The 20,488-nt window shown below is 49.4% G+C and overlaps 1 protein-coding gene across 4 annotated transcripts in view; it reads right to left on the bottom strand.

Annotated features, from left to right (window-relative positions):
• The window catches only part of LOC118390706 (active breakpoint cluster region-related protein-like), a 315,098-nt gene that overhangs the window by 143,528 nt on the left and 151,082 nt on the right, over nt 1-20,488 (bottom strand). For all 4 annotated transcript variants that reach the window (XM_052456994.1, XM_052456995.1, XM_052456997.1 and 1 more), the window contains 2 exons: nt 9,632-9,739; nt 9,117-9,177 (listed from right to left, as the gene is read on the bottom strand). In XM_052456994.1, coding sequence (XP_052312954.1) covers nt 9,117-9,177; nt 9,632-9,739 — 169 coding nt within the window. The remainder of the gene's footprint in view (nt 1-9,116; nt 9,178-9,631; nt 9,740-20,488) is intronic.

Here is a 20,488-nt window from a genome sequence, read left to right on the forward strand (position 1 = left end):
CCTGTGTCCGTCTCTCCCTCTCTCCTCCTCCCTGTGTCCGTCTCTCTCTCTCTCTCCTCCCTGTGTCCGTCTCTCTCTCTCTCTCCTCCCTGTGTCCGTCTCTCTCTCTCTCTCCCTCCCTGTGTCCGTCTCAATCTCTCTCTCCCTCCCTGTGTCCGTCTCTCTCTCTCTCCTGTGTCCTCTCTCTCCCTGTGTCCGTCTCTCTCTCTCTCCCTCCTCTGTGTCCGTCTCTCTCTCTCCCTCTCTCCTGTGTCCGTCTCTCTCTCTCTCTCTCTCCCTCCTGTGTCCGTCTCTCTCTCTCCCTCTCTCCCTGTGTCCGTCTCTCTCTCTCTCTCCCTCTCTGTGTCCGTCTCTCTCTCTCCCTCTCTGTGTCCGCCTCTCTCTCTCTCTCTCTGTGTCCGTCTCTCTCTCTCCCTCTCTGTGTCCGCCTCTCTCTCTCTCTGTGTCCGTCTCTCTCTCTCTCCCTCCCTGTGTCCGTCTCTCTCTCTCTCTCTCCCTCCCTGTGTCCGTCTCTCTCTCTCTCTCCCTCCTGTGTCCGTCTCTCTCTCTCTCTCCCTCCCTGTGTCCGTCTCTCTCTCTCTCTCCCTCTGTGTCCGTCTCTCTCTCTCCCTCCCTCCTGTCCGTCTCTCTCTCTCTCTCCGTCTCTCTCTCTCCTCTCTGTGTCCGTCTCTCTCTCTCCTCTCTGTGTCCGTCTCTCTCTCTCCCTCTCTGTGTCCGCCTCTCTCTCTCTCCCTCTCTGTGTCCGTCTCTCTCTCTCTCCTCTCTGTGTCCGTCTCTCTCTCTCTCCCTCTCTGTGTCCGTCTCTCTCTCTCCCTCTCTGTGTCCGTCTCTCCCTCTCCCTCTCTGTGTCCGTCTCTCTCTCTCTCCCTCTCTGTGTCTCTCTCTCTCTCTCTGTGTCCGTGTCTCTCTCTCTCTCTCTGTGTCCGTGTCTCTCTCTCTCTCTGTGTCCGTGTGTCTCTCTCTCTCTGTGTCCGTGTCTCTCTCTCTCTGTGTGTCCGTCTCCTCTCTCTCCTCTCTCTCTGATCGTGTGTCTCTCTCTCTCTCTGTCTGTGTCCGTCTCTCTCTCTCCCTCTCTGTGTCCGTCTCTCTCTCTCCCTCTCTGTGTCCGTCTCTCTCTCCCTCCCCTGTGTCCGTCTCTCTCCCTCTCTCTCCCTCCTGTGTCAGTCTCTCTCTCTCTCTCCCTCCCTGTGTCCGTCTCTCTCTCTCTCTCTCTCCCTCCCTGTGTCCGTCTCTCTCTCTCCCTCCCTCCCTGTGTCCGTCTCTCTCCCTCTCTGTGTCCGTCTCTCTCTCTCTGTGTCCGTCTCTCTCTCCCTCTCCGTGTCCGTCTCTCTCTCTCCCTCTCCGTGTCTCTCTCTCTCTCTCTGTGTCCGTGTCTCTCTCTCTCTCTCTGTGTCCGTGTCTCTCTCTCTCTCTCTGTGTCCGTGTCTCTCTCTCTCTCTCTGTGTCCGTGTCTCTCTCTCTCTGTGTCCGTGTCTCTCTCTCTCTGTGTCCGTGTCTCTCTCTCTCTCTGTGTCCGTGTCCCTCTCTCTCTCTCTGTGTCCGTCTCTCTCTCTCCCTCTCCGTGTCCCTCTCTCTCCATCTCCGTGTCCGTCTCTCTCTCTCCCTCTCCGTGTCTCTCTCTCTCTCTCTGTCCGTGTCTCTCTCTCTCTCTCTGTGTCCGTGTCTCTCTCTCTCCCCCTGTGTCCGTGTCTCTCTCTCTCTCTCTCTCTCCTCTCCTGTGTCCGTCTCTCTCTCTCTCTCCCTCCCTGTGTCCGTCTCTCTCTCTCTCTGTGTCCGTGTCTCTCTCTCCTCTGTGTCCGTCTCTCTCTCTCTGTGTCCCTCCCTCTCCTCTCTGTGTCCGTCTCTCTCTCTCCCTCTCCCTGTGTCCGTCTCTCTCTCTCCCTCTCCGTGTCCGTCTCTCTCTCTCCTCCCTCCCTGTGTCCGTCTCTCTCTCTCTCCCTCTCCCTCCCCTGTGTCCGTCTCTCTCTCTCTCTCCCTCCCTCCCTGTGTCCGTCTCTCTCTCTCCTCCCTCCCTGTGTCCGTCTCTCTCTCTCCCTCTCTCCCTGTGTCCGTCTCTCTCTCTCTCTCTCCCTCCCTGTGTCCGTCTCTCTCTCTCTCTCTCCCCCTGTGTCCGTCTCTCTCTCTCCCTCCCTCCCTGTGTCCGTCTCTCTCTCTCTCCTCCCTCCCTGTGTCCGTCTCTCTCTCTCTCTCCCTCCTGTGTCCGTCTCTCTCTCTCTCTCCTGTCCCTGTGTCTCTCTCTCTCTCTCTCCCTCCCTGTGTCCGTCTCTCTCTCTCTCTCTCCTCCCTGTGTCCGTCTCTCTCTCTCCTCTCCCTGTGTCCCTCTCTCTCCCTGTGTCCCTGTGTCCGTCTCTCTCTCTCCCTCCCTCCTGTGTCCGTCTCTCTCTCTCCTCCCTCCTGTGTCCGTCTCTCTCTCTCCCTCTCTGTGTCCGTCTCCTCTCTCCCTCTCTGTGTCCGTCTCTCTCTCCCTCTCTGTGTCCGTCTCTCTCTCTCTCTGTGTCCGTCTCTCTCTCTCTCTCCCCTCCCTGTGTCCGTCTCTCTCTCTCTCTCCCTCCCTGTGTCCGTCTCTCTCTCTCTCCCTCCTCTGTGTCCGTCTCTCTCTCTCTCTCCTCTCCTGTGTCCGTCTCTCTCTCTCCCTCCCTCCCTGTGTCCGTCTCTCTCTCTCTCTCCCTCCCTGTGTCCGTCTCTCTCTCTCCTCCCTCCCTGTGTGTCTCTCTCTCTCTCTCCCCTCCCTGTGTCCGTCTCTCTCTCTCTCTCCCTCCCTGTGTCCTCTCTCTCTCTCTCTCTCTCTCCCTCCCTGTGTCCGTCTCTCTCTCTCTCTCCCTCCCTGTGTCCGTCTCTCTCTCTCTCTCCTCCCTGTGTCCGTCTCTCTCTCTCTCTCCCTGTGTCCGTCTCTCTCTCTCTCTCTCCCTCCTGTGTCCGTCTCTCTCTCTCTCCCTCTGTGTCCGTCTCTCTCTCTCCTCTCTCTCCCTCTCTGTGTCCGTCTCTCTCTCTCCCCTCTCTGTGTCTCTCTCTCTCTCTCCTCCCCTGTGTCCGTCTCTCTCTCTCTCTCTCTCTCCCTGTGTCCGTCTCTCTCTCTCTCCCTCCTGTGTCCGTCTCTCTCTCTCTCTCCCTGTGTCCGTCTCTCTCTCTCCCTCCCCTCCCTGTGTCTCTCTCTCTCCCTCTGTGTCCGTCTCTCTCTCTCCCTCTCCCTGTGTCCGTCTCTCTCTCTCTCCCTGTCTCTCTCTCTCCTCTCTGTGTCCGTCTCTCTCTCTCACTCTCTGTGTCCGTCTCTCTCTCTCTCTCTCCTCTCTGTGTCCGTCTCTCTCTCTCCCTCTCTCTGTGTCCGTCTCTCTCTCTCTCTCTCTGTGTCCGTCTCTCTCTCTCCCTCTCTGTGTCCGTCTCTCTCTCTCTCCCTCTCTGTGTCCGTCTCTCTCTCCTCTCTGTGTCCGTCTCTCTCTCTCCCTGTGTCCGTCTCTCTCTCTCTGTGTCCGTCTCTCTCTCTCTCTCTGTGTCCGTGTCTCTCTCTCTCTCTGTGTCTCTCTCTCTCTCTGTGTCCGTGTCTCTCTCTCTCTCTCTGTGTCCGTGTCCCTCTCTCTCTCTCTGATCGTGTGTCTCTCTCTCTCTCTGTCTGTGTCCGTCTCTCTCTCTCCCTCTCTGTGTCCGTCTCTCTCTCTCCCTCTCTGTGTCCGTCTCTCTCTCTCCCTCTCTGTGTCCGTCTCTCTCTCTCCCTCTCTGTGTCCGTCTCTCTCTCTCCCTCTCTGTGTCCGTCTCTCTCTCTCCCTCTCCGTGTCTCTCTCTCTCTGTGTCCGTGTCTCTCTCTCTCCCTCCCTGTGTCTGTGTCTCTCTCTCTCTCCCTCCCTGTGTCCGTCTCTCTCTCTCTCCCTCCCTGTGTCCGTCTCTCTCTCTCTCTCCCTCCCTGTGTCCGTCTCTCTCTCTCCCTCCCTCCCTGTGTCCGTCTCTCTCTCTCCCTCCCTCCCTGTGTCCGTCTCTCTCTCTCCCTCCCTCCCTGTGTCCGTCTCTCTCTCTCCCTCCCTCCCTGTGTCCGTCTCTCTCTCTCTCTCTGTGTCCGTCTCTCTCTCTCTCTCTCTCTCCTCCCGCCTCTCTCTCTCTCTCTCTCTCTCTCTCCTCCTCCTGTGTCCGTCTCTCTCTCTCTCCCTCCCTGTGTCCGTCTCTCTCTCTCTCTCTGTGTCCCTCCCTGTGTCCGTCTCTCTCTCTCTCTCTCTCCCTCCCTGTGTCCGTCTCTCTCTCTCTCCTCCATGTGTCCGTCTCTCTCTCTCTCTCCCTCTGTGTCCGTCTCTCTCTCTCCCCTCCCTCTCCTGTGTCCGTCTCTCTCTCTCTCTCTCCCTCCTGTGTCCGTCTCTCTCTCCCTCCTCCCTGTGTCCGTCTCTCTCTCTCTCTCCTCCCTCCCTGTGTCCGTCTCTCTCTCTCCCCTCCCTGTGTCCGTCTCTCTCTCTCTCTCTCTCCCTCCCTGTGTCCGTCTCTCTCTCTCTCTCTCCCTCCTGTGTCCGTCTCTCTCTCTCTCCCTCCCCTGTGTCCGTCTCTCTCTCTCTCTCCCTCTGTGTCCGTCTCTCTCTCTCCCTCTCTCCTGTGTCCGTCTCTCTCTCTCTCTCTCCTCTCTGTGTCCGTCTCTCTCTCTCTCTCTGTGTCCTCTCTGTGTCCGCTCTCTCTCTCACCTCTCTGTGTCCGTCTCTCTCTCTCCCTCCCTGTGTCCGTCTCTCTCTCTCTCTCCTCTCTGTGTCCGTCTCTCTCTCTCTCCTCCCTGTGTCCGTCTCTCTCTCTCTCTCCCTCCCTGTGTCCGTCTCTCCCTCTCTCTCCCTCCCTGTGTCCGTCTCTCTCTCTCTCCCCTCCCTGTGTCCGTCTCTCTCTCTCCCTCCCTCCCTGTGTCCGTCTCTCTCTCTCCTCCCTCCCTGTGTCCGTCTCTCTCTCTCCCTCCCTCCCTGTGTCCGTCTCTCTCTCTCTCTCCCTCTCTCCCTGTGTCCGTCTCTCTCTCTCTCTCTCCCTCCCCTGTGTCCGTCTCTCTCTCTCTCTCTCTCTCCCTCCTCCCTGTGTCTCTCTCTCTCTCCCTCCCTCCCTGTGTCCGTCTCTCTCTCTCCTCCCTGTGTCCGTCTCTCTCTCTCTCTCCCTCCCTGTGTCCGTCTCTCTCTCTCTCTCTCTCCTCCCTGTGTCCGTCTCTCTCTCTCTCCTCTCCCTGTGTCCGTCTCTCTCTCTCTCTCCCCTCCCTGTGTCCGTCTCTCTCTCTCTCTCTCTCTCCCTCCCTGTGTCCGTCTCTCTCTCTCCCCTCCCTGTGTCCGTCTCTCTCTCTCTCCCTCCCTGTGTCCGTCTCTCTCCCTCTCTCTCCTCCTGTGTCCGTCTCTCTCTCTCTCTCCTCCTCCCTGTGTCCGTCTCTCTCTCTCTCTCCTCTCCCTGTGTCCGTCTCTCTCTCTCCGTCTCTCTCTCCTCTCTCTGTGTCCGTCTCTCCTCTCTCTCTGTGTCCGTCTCTCTCTCTCTCTGTGTCCGTCTCTCTCTCCCTCTGTGTCCGTCTCTCTCTCTCCTCTCTGTGTCCGTCTCTCTCTCTCTCTCTGTGTGTCTCTCTCTCTCTCTCTGTGTCCGTGTCTCTCTCTCTCTCTCTGTGTCCGTGTCTCTCTCTCTCTCTGTGTCCGTGTCTCTCTCTCTCTCTGTGTCCTCTCTCTCTCTCCGTGTGTCTCTCTCTCTCTCTGTGTCCGTGTCTCTCTCTCTGTCCCTCCCTGTGTCCGTCTCTCTCTCTCTCCGTCTCTCTCTGTCCCTCTCCGTGTCTCTCTCTCTCCATCTCCGTGTCCGTCTCTCTCTCTCCCTCTCCGTGTCTCTCTCTCTCTCTGTGTCCGTGTCTCTCTCTCTCTCTCTCTGTGTCCGTGTCTCTCTCTCTCTGTGTCCGTGTCTCTCTCTCTCTCTCTCTCTCTCTCCTGTGTCCGTGTCTCTCTCTCTCTCTCTGTGTCCGTGTCTCTCTCTCTCTCTCTGTGTCCGTCTCTCTCTCTCTCTCCATGTGTCCGTCTCCTCTCTCTCTCTCTGTGTCCGTGTCCCTCTCTCTCTCTCTGTGTCAGTCTCTCTCTCTCCCTCTCCGTGTCCGTCTCTCTCTCTCTCTCTCCGTGTCCGTCTCTCTCTCTCCTCCCTCCCTGTGTCCGTCTCTCTCTCTCTCTCTCTCTCCCCTCCCTGTGTCCGTCTCTCTCTCTCTCTCTCTCCCTGTGTCCGTCTCTCTCTCTCCCTCCCTCCTGTGTCCGTCTCTCTCTCTCTCTCTCTCTCTCCCTGTGTCCGTCTCTCTCTCTCTCTCTCTCCCTCCCTGTGTCCGTCTCTCTCTCTCTCCCTGTGTCCGTCTCTCTCTCTCTCTCTCTCTCTCCCCTCCCTGTGTCCGTCTCTCTCCCTCTCTCTCCCTCCCTGTGTCCGTCTCTCTCTCTCTCCCTCCCTGTGTCCGTCTCTCTCTCTCCCTCCCCCTGTGTCCGTCTCTCTCTCTCTCTCTCCCTCTCTCTCTCCCTCCATGTGTCCGTCTCTCTCTCTCCCTGTGTCCGTCTCTCTCTCTCTCTCTCTCTCTCTCTCTCTCTCTCTCTCTCTCTCTCTCTCTCTCTCTCTCTCTCTCTCTCTCTCTCTCTCTCTCTCTCTCTCTCTCTCTCTCTCTCTCTCTCTCTCTCTCTCTCTCTCTCCTCCATGTGTCCGTCTCTCTCTCCCTCTGTCTCTCTCTCTCTCTCCCCCCTGTGTCCGTCTCTCTCTCTCCCCTCCCTGTGTCCGTCTCTCTCTCTCTCTCCCTCCCTCTCTCTCTCCCCTCCATGTGTCCGTCTCTCTCTCTCCCCTCCCTGTGTCCGTCTCTCTCTCTCTCTCTCTCTCTCTCTCTCTCTCTCTCTCTCTCTCTCTCTCTCTCTCTCTCTCTCTCTCTCTCTCTCTCTCTCTCCTCTCTCTCTCTCTCTCCTCCTCCCTCCATGTGTCCGTCTCTCCCTCCCTGTGTCCGTCTCTCTCTCTCTCTCTCCCTCCCTGTGTCCGTCTCTCTCTCTCCCTCCCTCCCTGTGTCCGTCTCTCTCTCTCTCTCCTCCCTGTGTCCGTCTCTCTCTCTCTCTCTCTCCCTCCCTCCCTGTGTCCGTCTCTCTCCCTCTCTCTCCCTCCCTGTGTCCGTCTCTCTCTCCCTCCCTCCCTGTGTCCGTCTCTCTCTCTCCCTCCCTCCCTGTGTCCGTCTCTCCCTCTCTCTCCCTCTCTCCCTCCATGTGTCCGTCTCTCTCTCTCCCTCCCTGTGTCCGTCTCTCTCTCTCTCTCTCTCTCTCTCTCTCTCTCTCTCTCTCTCTCTCTCTCTCTCCTCTCCCTCTCTCTCTCTCTCTCCCTCCCTGTGTCCGTCTCTCTCTCTCCCTCTCCCTCTCTCTCTCCCTCTCTCTCTCCCTCCCTCCCTCCGTCTCTCTCTCCCTCCCTGTGTCCGTCTCTCTCTCCCTCCCTGTGTCCGTCTCTCTCTCCCTCCCTGTGTCCGTCTCTCTCTCTCCCTCCCTCCCTGTGTCCGTCTCTCTCTCTCCCTCCCTGTGTCCGTCTCTCCCTCCCTGTGTCCGTCTCTCTCCCTCTCTCTCCCTCCCTCCCTCCCTCCCCCTCCCTCCCTCCCCTCCCTCTCTCTCTCTCCCTCCCTCCCCCTCCCTCCCTCCCTCCCTCTCTCTCTCTCCCTCCCTCCCTCCCTCCCTCCCTCTCCCTCCCTGTGTCCGTCTCTCTCTCTCTCCCTCCCTGTGTCCGTCTCTCTCTCTCCCTCTCTGTGTCCGTGCGTGTCTCTCTCTGTGTGCGCGTCCGTGCGTGTCTCTCTCTGTGTGCGCGTCCGTGCGTGTCTCTCTCTGTGTGCGTGTCCGTGCGTGTCTCTCTCTGTGTGCGCGTCCGTGCGTGTCTCTGTGCGTCCACGTCCGTGCGTGTCTCTCTGTGCGTCCGTCTCGCTCTCCCTCTCTCCCTCCCTCCCCACCTGGCCAACATTCTGTGAAATTGCATAGTGCCAAATTCAAATGACATAAATCGTAATATTAAACATTCACGAAAATACAAGTGTCATACATAATTTAAAAGCTTAACTTCTTGTTAATCCAGGCGCTTTGTCAGATTTCAAAAAGGCTTTATGGCGAAAGCACACCATGCTATTATCTGAGGACAGCGCCCTGCACACAAAAGCATCACATACATTTTCCAACCAAGCAGATGCATCACGAAAGTCAGAAATAGCGATAAAATAAATCACTTACCTTTGAAGATCTTCATCTGGTTGCAATCACAAGGGTCCCAGCTACATAACAAATGGTCCTTTTGTTTGATAAAGTCCTTCTTTATATCCCCCAAAAAATATGTTTCAATGGCGCGTATGACTCAGTAATCCACCGGTTTCCCTCGTTCAAAATGCATACAAAATGAATCCCGTAAGTAACCAATAAACTTCTTCTAAACAAGTCAAACGTTCCTAATCAATCCTCAGGTACCCTATTATGTAAATAAAATATCAAATTCAAGACGAAGAATACCGGAGACCGTTACCGGAGATAAATAACAAAGCACGTGCACTAATCGGAACGCGCTACAAACACTACAGCCAAAACGTGATCCACTTAGAAAAACTACAAAGTCTAGCTAATTTTTCAAAAAACAAGCCTGAAACTCTTTTTAACGACTGTTGACCTCTAGTGGAAGCCCTAGGAACTGCAATCTGGGAGGACTTCCTTTTTGTATTCCCATTCCCAGCTATTGTAATCAGAGGTGAACTGATTTTTTTTTATTCTGGATGGATTGTCCTCGGGTTTTCACCTGCCATATCCGTTCTGTTATACTCAGACATTATTTTAACAGTTTTGGAATCTTTAGAATGTTTTCTACTACCAATGCATACCCTAGCTTCTTGGCCTGAGTAACAGGCAGTTTACTTTGGGCACCTCATTCATCCAAACACTGCCCCCTAGCTCGAAGAAGTTAAAGGCCCAATGCACTTTCACAGTGTTAGTTTAATCAGCTGTTGTACAATATTATTTAAAACACTGGAAAAACCTAATATTGACTGCACTGGGCCTTTAAAAGAGCCATAGCAGCTTCAGTACCTTCAGACACACACATCTAGAGATCAGAACACATCTATTATATTTATGTGTTTTTCTTACTCTTACTGTAAAAAGTTATTAAAGAACGCATCTCTTTACCCTCCATGGTGACATTTGTGGTACAGTCCTTAGAGTCCTTGGGTCCCTTCACTTTCAGGTTCTGGAAGAAAATGCATGATTTGTGATTACTGGTGTATTACAGTTTTAGCAGTCTAGGAGTTTAGCAGTCTAGGAGTTTAGCAGTCTAGGAGTTTAGCAGTCTAGGAGTTTAGCAGTCTAGGAGTTTAGCAGTCTAGGAGTTTAGCAGTCTAGGAGTTTAGCAGTCTAGGAGTTTAGCAGTCTAGGAGTTTAGCAGTCTAGGAGTTTAGCAGTATAGGAATAGGGTATAGAAGCAGGACACAAGCACACAAACAAACAGACACAAACAGCCTGACTGAGGCAGAGTTGAGCTGAGAGGACTAATGAAGAGGAATGGGGCTGCAGCAGCAGACTGCAGGGCTGGACAAACACACACAACAAATATACATACACAACTCACTCATATGAGTACAAATTGCAGCACTCACAACTGATGTAATTTACGGCTGGTGCGCGTGCGAGAGTCCAGCACTTACCTCAGAGATCTTCTGGAACTGGGTGTTGGCCTGGCTGCATTTCTCTGCTGTCTCCACCGCTGTCTTGTAGTTGTCAACAAAGGCCTTGTACACCCCCAGCTGGCTGGCCTGGAGCACAGAGGAGAGGACACAGTATTAACACACTGGAGAGAGGAAGAGGAGGAGGAGAATGAAAGATGGCATCTGGATGAAAAATAATACTAAGTCAAATCAAATGCTATTTGTCACATGTGCCGAATACAACAGTGTAGATGCTTATTTACAAGCACTTAGCCAACAATACAGTTCAATATGTTTTGGCTACAGAAATTGACGATACAACAACGCAACATAGACATTGATCATCTCATCAAGGTTTTACCTGGGGTCATAGAGCTGAGTGGAAGTGCGACTAAAAATGTATTTTTTCTTGTTATTTTATTAATGAAAGCTTAACTTCTTCGAGATAGGGGGCGCTCTTTTAATTTTTGGATGAAAAACGTTCCCGTTTTAAACTAGATATTTTGTCACGAAAAGATGCTCGACTATGCATGTAATTGAGAGCTTTGGAAAGACAAAACTCTGATGTTTCCAAAACTGCAAAGATATTATCTGTGAGTGCCCCAGAACTAATGCTACAGGCGAAACCAAGATGACGTTTCATACAGGAAATGCCCCAGATTCTGAAGGCGCTGTGTTCCAATGTCTCCTTATATGGCTGTGAATGCGCCAGGAATGAGCCTGCCCTTTCTGTCGTTTCTCCAAGGTGTCTACAGCATTGTGACGTATTTGTAGGCATATCATTGGAAGATTGACCATAAGAGACTACATTTACCAGGTGTCCGCCCGGTGTCCTGTGTCTAAATTATTGCGTAATCTCTAGGTCCATGCGCGTTCCATTTCTTCAGAAGAGAAAATCAACTGCCACGAAGGATTTATCATCGATAGATATGTGAAAAACACCTTGAGGATTGATTCTAAACATCGTTTGCCATGTTTGTCGATATTATGGAGTTTTTTTTTTCTTACCCAAACGTGATGAAGAAAACGGAGCGATTTGTCAACACAAATAATATTTTTGTAAAAACTGAACATTTGCTATCTAACTGAGAGTCTCCTCATTGAAAACATTTGAAGTTCTTCAAAGGTAAATGATTTTATTTTAATGCTTTTCTGGTTTTTGTGAAAATGTTGCATGCTGAATGCCAGGCATAATGCTATGCTAGGCTATCAATAGTGTTACACAAATGCTTGTTTAGCTATGGTTCAAAAGCATATTTTGAAAATCTGAGATGACAGTGTTGTTAACAAAAGGCTAAGCTTGAGAGCAAATAGATTCATTTAATTTCATTTGCGATTTTCATGAATAGTTAACGTTGCGTTATGCTAATGAGCTTGCGGATAGATTTACACAATCCTGGATACAGGTTTTTTTTCGTAGCTAAACGTGACGCAGAAAACGGAGCGATTTGTCCTAAACAAATAATCTTTCAGGAAAAACTGAACATTTGTTATCTAACTGAGAGTCTCCTCATTGAAAACATCCGAAGTTCTTCAAAGGTAAATGATTTTATTTGAATGCTTTTCTGGTTTTTGTGAAAATGTTGCCTGCTGAATGCTAACGCTAAATGCTATGCTAAATGCTACGCTAGCTATCAATACTGTTACACAAATGCTTGTTTTGCTATGGTTGAGAAGCATATTTTGAAAATCTGAGATGACAGTGTTGTTAACAAAAGGCTAAGCTTGAGAGCTAGCATATTGATTTCATTTCATTTGCGATTTTCATGAATAGTTAACGTTGCGTTATGGTAATGGGCTTGAGGCTGTAGTCACGATCCCGAATCCGGGATGGCTCGACGCAAGAAGTTAAAGACGTAGATTAAGAAATACTGTACTGCTGTTTTGAGTTAAAAATGTAACACTTTAGAGTACTTAAGCATTGAATACATCGCAAGTTGAGGGATTTTCACAACAGTACCCAGGCTATAAAAAGTAAATAGTCCTGCTAATAGGAAACATTTTCATGATGGGCATCACCTGCTACAGTTGTGGAGACACAGCATCTTGTTAACATTCTTTATTGTAACCACAATGTCACACGCCATTTGCATCTACCTTTCTAATTACTTTAAGAGTTTGGGATTTACAAATGTGAGCTTTTCATTACGAGTTACATTGTTTAAGTTTGAACGAGCAGCCTTTTTTTGTAGGATGTGACATTTTTGACCAGTTGCAATTAAGTAAGTAGGCCTACTACAAAAAATCCTACTTGCAGTTAAAGTAGGAAAGTTACCATACACTTAAATTGGAGTCATTAAAACACATTTTTCAACCTCTCCACAAATTTCTTGTGAACAAACTATAGTTTTGGCAAGTTGAATAATGACCAAGTCTACCTCGCTCCCTATTCCACTGAACCACTTAGGCAACAAACACAAGTCCAACATTTATCAGAAACTGTTAAAATACCTGTTCACTACCCTCCTGCTCTCCGGGGATGTGCAACTCAACCCTGGGCCTAACATCACCGAGCCAGCCTCAACCCTGGGCCTAACATCACCGAGCCAGCCTCAACCCTGGGCCTAACATCACCGAGCCAGCCTCAACCCTGGGCCTAACATCACCGAGCCAGCCTCAACCCTGGGCCTAACATCACCGAGCCAGCCTCAACCCTGGGCCTAACATCACCGAGCCAGCCTCAACCCTGGGCCTAACATCACCGAGCCAGCCTCAACCCTGGGCCTAACATCACCGAGCCAGCCTCAACCCTGGGCCTAACATCACCGAGCCAGCCTCAACCCTGGGCCTAACATCACCGAGCCAGCCTCAACCCTGGGCCTAACATCACCGAGCCAGCCTCAACCCTGGGCCTAACATCACCGAGCCAGCCTCAACCCTGGGCCTAACATCACCGAGCCAGCCTCAACCCTGGGCCTAACATCACCGAGCCAGCCTCAACCCTGGGCCTAACATCACCGAGCCAGCCTCAACCCTGGGCCTAACATCACCGAGCCAGCCTCAACCCTGGGCCTAACATCACCGAGCCAGCCTCAACCCTGGGCCTAACATCACCGAGCCAGCCTCAACCCTGGGCCTAACATCACCGAGCCAGCCTCAACCCTGGGCCTAACATCACCGAGCCAGCCTCAACCCTGGGCCTAACATCACAGAGCCAGCGATACTCACCGGAGTGGAAAGCAGTGGATGGCCTCGTCCACTGATCGTCGCCGCTGTGGAAGTGGGTGAGTGCTATGGTCCCATGGTTTCTCTCGACTCACCCGGCTCCAGGATAGATTTTGACTCTTCAAACGTACCCAAGTCTCTATATGAGATCCCTGACTCTGCTTCTGGTACGCAAGCTGTTTAATTACGTTACCGAACTGCCCCTAATCAAACTAAACAACACAGCCATAACCCGGCCGTCAGAAAACACAGAACATTTAACTTTTTCCAATGTGTCAATCACTCTCGAGTCATCTGGGACCCACGATCTAAGCCCAAGGGACTACTAGGGGGGCACTTGAACATTCGTAGTGTCATTACAAAAAGTGATCAAATTCAACATCTACTCACAGACTCCAACCTTGACTTCCTCTGCCTCTCAGAGACATGACTCTCCCTCTCTCTCTCAAACTCTCCATCTGCTGCTTTGATTGTGCCTGGCTACAATGTCTTCAGGAGAGACAGGATTGAAGGAAGGAGGGGGGTCTGATAATTTACATTAAAGCACATATCCGATGTAAACAAATTGAGTGGTCATGTGATAATGAACTAGAATGTATCGGCCTGAACGTTACACTGTCTCCCCAAATGTCTTTTACCCTCATTGGAATGTATAGGCCACCTTCCACCAAAAGTGTGTTTTTTGATCAGTTTAATGACATGCTTAGGGAATGTGATTTAGGGAAAGAGGTCATCTTAATGGGAGATTTTAACATTAATTATGAAGACAAGTGTTGTAGGAAAACCCTCAAACGGATCACTAATACCTTTGACCTTACACAGCTAGTTAAAGGACCAACCAGGGTGACTTGTTGCTCTAAAACACAGATTGATTTGGTGTTCAGTAATAAACCAGAGAGAGTGACTAAATCATTCAATATGGTTACTGGGCTGTCTGATCATAATCTGACACTTATAGCCAGAAAGCTGTCTAAGAGCAGGTTTAACCTCTCTACTGTTAGAAAGCCGGATCAACTCAGAATACCTGAGAGTGAATTAAACTATTTTGAAAACACAATTAAGGGAATTAACTGGAATGATCTCTTGTCCTATACAGACGTGGAAGCTGATAGTCAGGTTTTTCTATCCACAATCCAGACTACAATAAATGGTTTCCTAAAGAAAATCAAATCCAAACCTGGCCAAAACAGCACTCTTCCTTGGCTAAATGGAGAAATCTGGAAACTGATGAAAGATTATTAAAGATTATGCTCTAAAAATAGCCCTAAGATCCAAATTAGAGCATGACAGGCGTAGGTTTACCATGTTGAGAAATAAGGTGATGAAGGAAATCAGACAGGCCAAGGTAAACTTTTTTATTAACATAATTGGTGAAGCAAATGGAAAATCTAAATTGATTTGGGAGAATCTAAAAAAGTTGAACAGGGAAAGACCATAGTAACACTACAAAAAGACTAGAAATCATGGTGAATGACAATCTAACACAGGATGCAGTCGAAATAGCAATAGCCTTCAATTCCTACTTTATTGACTCTGTCAGGGTACTGACACAGAACCCCTCCACTGGTTTCTTGGGCTCGGTGCTAGTAAATGACGCTCAACCTGTCTTCATCATAAGGGAGGTTTCTGAGTCAAAGGTGAACAAGGTGATTAGCTCACTAAAGAACTCTAAAGCCAAAGATGTGTTTGGGCTGGACTCTACCTTTCTTAAAAACTACAAAGAGTCACTCATTGGCCCCATTACTAAGGTCACCAACACATCTATTGGTCTCGGGTGTTTCCAAGGGTATGGAAGTCGGCCATAATAACGGCCATCTTTAAATCAGGTGACCCTGCTGATGTGAGTAACTACAGGCCCATTAGTACAGCACCTGTGGTGTCAAAGGTTGTTGAAAAGTGTGTAGCAGAACAACTGATTGCCCACCTCAACAACAGCCCCTTCACATTACACTCCATGCAGTTTGGCTTCAGAGCGAAACACTCCACAGAAACGGCCAACTGCTTTCTTCTGGAAAATGTGAAGTCCAAGATGGACAAAGGGAGCGTTGTTTGAATACAGAGGTAGCAAATCTGTACTTCAAATCTATGATACTCCCCCACTTAACATACTGCTTGATAGGTGGGACCAAGCTTGATGTACAACAACTATTCATTCTGTCTACAAACAGGCTCTCAAAGTGCTTGATAGGAAACTCAATAGCCGCCATCACGGTTCCATCCTCAGAAAGCATAAGCTCCTGAGTTGGGAAAATCTTGTGCAATACACCGACACGTGTCTTGGGTTTTCTGTTTAACAAAAGTACTGAGTGGAGGCTCCCCCTCCAAACAGAAAACCCAAACATATGGCAGCAGATCCACAAGGTCTGCCATGAGAGGTGACTGTATAGTTCCCTTAAGGAAAAGCACCTTTAGTAAATCCGCTTTCTCTGTGAGAGCTTCCCATGTCTGGAATACATTGCCATCAGACACACATAACTGCACCACCTATCACACTTTCACAAAATGTATGAATACATGGCTAAAGGTCAATCAGATTTGTGATCATAATCCATAGCTGTGTATTACCGCTTTCCATGTTGTCTGTTGTCTGTAGCTTGTGAGGTGTGGAAACACTGTTGCTTTTATGAATGTCTTGCTGCTTTTTGTTCTATGTTGCTCTGTCTGTATGCTACATCTTACTTGTCCTATGTTGCTCTGTCTGTATGCTACATCTTACTTGTCCTATGTTGCTCTGTCTGTATGCTATGTCTTGCTTGTCCTATGTTGCTCTGTCTGTATGCTATGTCTTGCTTGTCCTATGTTGCTCTGTCTGTATGCTATGTCTTACTTGTCCTATGTTGCTCTGTCTGTATGCTATGTCTTGCTTGTCCTATGTTGCTCTGTCTGTATGCTATGTCTTGCTTGTCCTATGTTGCTCTGTCTGTATGCTATGTCTTGCTTGTTCTATGCTGCTCTGTCTGTATGCTATGTCTTGCTTAATATAATAATAATATAATAATATATGCCATTTAGCTGACGCTTTTATCCAAAGCGACTTACAGTCATGTGTGCATACATTCTACGTATGGGTGGTCCCGGGAATAGAACCCACTACCCTGGCGTTACAAGCGCCATGCTCTACCAACGCGCCATGCTCTACCAACTGAGCCACAGAAGGACCACTGTTGCTCTGTCTGTATGCTATGTCTTGCTTGTCCTATGTTGCTCTGTCTGTATGCTATGTCTTACTTGTCCTATGTTGCTCTGTCTGGGTTGCTCTGTTGCTCTGTCTGTATGCTATGTCTTGCTTGTCCTATGTTGCTCTGTCTGTATGCTATGTCTTACTTGTCCTATGTTGCTCTGTCTGTATGCTATGTCTTGCTTGTCCTATGTTGCTCTGTCTGTATGCTATGTCTTGCTTGTCCTATGTTGCTCTGTCTGTATGCTATGTCTTGCTTGTTCTATGCTGCTCTGTCTGTATGCTATGTCTTGCTTGTTCTATGCTGCTCTGTCTGTATGCTATGTCTTGCTTGTTCTATGCTGCTCTGTCTGTATGCTATGTCTTGCTTGTCCTATGTTGCTCTGTCTGTATGCTATGTCTTGCTTGTTCTATGCTGCTCTGTCTGTATGCTATGTCTTGCTTGTTCTATGTTGCTCTGTCTGTATGCTACATCTTACTTGTCCTATGTTGCTCTGTCTGTATGCTACATCTTACTTGTCCTATGTTGCTCTGTCTGTATGCTACGTCTTGCTTGTTCTATGTTGCTCTGTCTGTTTGCTACGTCTTGCTTGTCCTATGTTGCTCTGCGTGTGCTCACTGCTCAATAATTGTCTATATTTTAATAACCTGCCCAGGGACTGCGGTTGAAAATTAGCCAGCTGGCTAAAACCGGCACTTTTACTGAAACATTGATTAATGTGCACTGTCCCAGTAACAATAAAATACACTCAAATAAATCTACTTTGTGCTTCACACAAACAATGTTTCCAACAATTGTTTACAGACAGATTATTTCACTTATCACAGTTCTTGTGGGTCAGAAGTTTACATACACTAAGTTGACTGTGCCTTTAAACAGCTTGGAGAATTCCAGTAAATTATGTCATGGCTTTAGAAGCTTCTGATAGGCTAAGTGACATCATTTGAGTCAATTGGAGGTGTACCTGTGGATGAAATTCAAGGCCTACCTTCAAATGCAGTGCCTCTTTGCTTGACATCATGGGAAAATCAAAAGAAATCAGCCAAGATCTCAGAAAAAATATTGTAGACCTCCACAAGTCTGGTTCATCATTGGGAGCAATTTCCAAATGCCTGAAGGTACCACATTCATCTGTGCAAACAACAGTACGCAAGTATAAACACCATGGGACCACGCAGCCGTCATACTACTCAGGAAGGATACGTGTTCTGTTTCCTAGAGATGAACGTACTTTGGTGTAAAAAGTGCAAATCAATCCCAGAACAACAGCAAAGGATCTTGTGAAGATGTTGGAGGAAACAGGCATAAAAGTATCTATATCCATAGTAAAACAAGTCCTATATCGACATAACCTGAAAGGCCGCTCAGCAAAGAAGAATCCACTGCTCCAAAACCGCCATAAAAAAGCCAGACTACGGATTTCAACTGCACATGGGGACAAAGACAGTACTTTTTGGAGAAATGTCCTTTGGTCTGATGAAACAAAAATAGAACTGTTTGGCCATAATGACCATCATTATGTTTGGTGGAAAAAGGGGGAGGCTTGCAAGCCGAAGAACACCATCCCAACCATGAAGCACGTGGGTGGCAGCATCATGTTGTGGGGGTGCTTTGCTGCAGGAGGGACTGGTGCACTTCACAAAATAGATGGCACCATCAGGAAGTAACAAAATGTGTGTGTAACAAAATGTGTGTGTACGCACGGGTGTAATTTGACATCTGCTTAATGTCTTCCACTAACATATGTACTAAATGAGTTAAGCTTATCATACAGTTACGTAAGTATAATGCACATTACAAATGATTTTATCCCATTTAAAATATAAATTAAAACGTTGCTTCTGACAAAACATTACACAGTCACAAAACCCCATAGTAAGTGGAACACTGTACTAACTGTGAATCACATCAGTCTGCTCCGTCACAGAGTGGTGTTGTATCACGAGGAGCCCTAACTCCTTTAGAGACCTTCCTTATGAGGGACAGAACACTGCTAACCCAATCAGATTCAATGGAAGCCTTCCCTTAACCAATCAGGAGAAACATCCCCACCCTCTCCACCCTCTGTGGATTAATGAGCAGAGTAATGCAGGAAAGAGACTGGGCCTAATGTGAGATATTACATCCCATTAACACTCACTCACTGATACCACACTGTCTGCTTACACACAGACAGACAGAGAAGCAGAGGGAGAGAAAGAAAAGACAGGAGAGACATAGGGAGAGGAAGAGGCAGAGAAAGAAACAACAGGAGGGACATAGGGAGAGGAAGAGGGAGAGAAAGAAACAACAGGAGGGACATAGGGAGAGGAAGAGGCAGAGAAAGAAACAACAGGAGGGACATAGGGAGAGGAAGAGGCAGAGAAAGAAACAACAGGAGAGACATAGGGAGAGGAAGAGGCAGAGAAAGAAACAACAGGAGGGACATAGGGAGAGGAAGAGGGAGAGAAAGAAACAACAGGAGGGACATAGGGAGAGGAAGAGGCAGAGAAAGAAACAACAGGAGGGACATAGGGAGAGGAAGAGGCAGAGAAAGAAACAACAGGAGAGACATAGGGAGAGGAAGAGGCAGAGAAAGAAACAACAGGAGAGACATAGGGAGAGGAAGAGGCAGAGAAAGAAACAACAGGAGGGACATAGGGAGAGGAAGAGGCAGAGAAAGAAAAGACAGGAGAGAGGGACATAGGGAGAGGAAGAGGGAGAGAAAGAAAAGACAGGAGAGACATAGGGAGAGGAAGAGGCAGAGAAAGAAACAACAGGAGGGACATAGGGAGAGGAAGAGGCAGAGAAAGAAAAGACAGGAGAGAGGGACATAGGGAGAGGAAGAGGGAGAGAAAGAAAAGACAGGAGAGACATAGGGAGAGGAAGAGGCAGAGAAAGAAACAACAGGAGGGACATAGGGAGAGGAAGAGGCAGAGAAAGAAAAGACAGGAGAGAGGGACATAGGGAGAGGAAGAGGGAGAGAAAGAAAAGACAGGAGAGACATAGGGAGAGGAAGAGGCAGAGAAAGAAACAACAGGAGGGACATAGGGAGAGGAAGAGGCAGAGAAAGAAACAACAGGAGGGACATAGGGAGAGGAAGAGGCAGAGAAAGAAACAACAGGAGAGACATAGGGAGAGGAAGAGGGAGAGAAAGAAACAACAGGAGAGACATAGGGAGAGGAAGAGGCAGAGAAAGAAACAACAGGAGGGACATAGGGAGAGGAAGAGGGAGAGAAAGAAACAACAGGAGGGACATAGGGAGAGGAAGAGGCAGAGAAAGAAACAACAGAAGGGACATAGGGAGAGGAAGAGGCAGAGAAAGAAACAACAGGAGAGACATAGGGAGAGGAAGAGGTAGAGAAAGAAACAACAGGAGAGACATAGGGAGAGGAAGAGGCAGAGAAAGAAACAACAGGAGGGACATAGGGAGAGGAAGAGGCAGAGAAAGAAAAGACAGGAGAGAGGGACATAGGGAGAGGAAGAGGGAGAGAAAGAAACAACAGGAGGGACATAGGGAGAGGAAGAGGGAGAGAAAGAAACAACAGGAGGGACATAGGGAGAGGAAGAGGGAGAGAAAGAAACAACAGGAGAGACATAGGGAGAGGAAGAGGGAGAGGGAGAAACAACAGGAGAGACATAGGGAGAGGAAGAGGGAGAGAAAGAAACAACAGGAGGGACATAGGGAGAGGAAGAGGGAGAGAAAGAAACAACAGGAGGGACATAGGGAGAGGAAGAGGGAGAGAAAGAAACAACAGGAGGGACATAGGGAGAGGAAGAGGGAGAGAAAGAAACAACAGGAGGGACATAGGGAGAGGAAGAGGGAGAGAAAGAAACAACAGGAGGGACATAGGGAGAGGAAGAGGGAGAGAAAGAAACAACAGGAGGGACATAGGGAGAGGAAGAGGGAGAGAAAGAAACAACAGGAGGGACATAGGGAGAGGAAGAGGCAGAGAAAGAAAAGACAGGAGAGAGGGACATAGGGAGAGGAAGAGGGAGAGAAAGAAAAGACAGGAGAGACATAGGGAGAGGAAGAGGCAGAGAAAGAAACAACAGGAGGGACATAGGGAGAGGAAGAGGCAGAGAAAGAAACAACAGGAGGGACATAGGGAGAGGAAGAGGCAGAGAAAGAAACAACATGATGGACATAGGGAGAGGAAGAGGCAGAGGAAGAGGGAGAGGGAGAAACAACAGGAGGGACATAGGGAGAGGAAGAGGCAGAGAAAGAAACAACAGGAGGGACATAGGGAGAGGAAGAGGGAGAGAAAGAAAAGACAGGAGAGACATAGGGAGAGGAAGAGGGAGAGAAAGAAAAGACAGGAGAGACATAGGGAGAGGAAGAGGGAGAGAAAGAAACAACAGGAGGGACATAGGGAGAGGAAGAGGCAGAGAAAGAAACAACAGGAGGGACATAGGGAGAGGAAGAGGGAGAGGAAGAGGGAGAGGGAGAAACAACAGGAGGGACATAGGGAGAGGAAGAGGGAGAGAAAGAAAAGACAGGAGAGACATAGGGAGAGGAAGAGGGAGAGAAAGA

This window comes from Oncorhynchus keta, chromosome 11, assembly GCF_023373465.1.
Source record: "Oncorhynchus keta strain PuntledgeMale-10-30-2019 chromosome 11, Oket_V2, whole genome shotgun sequence".
Classification (NCBI taxonomy): Eukaryota; Metazoa; Chordata; class Actinopteri; order Salmoniformes; family Salmonidae; genus Oncorhynchus; species Oncorhynchus keta.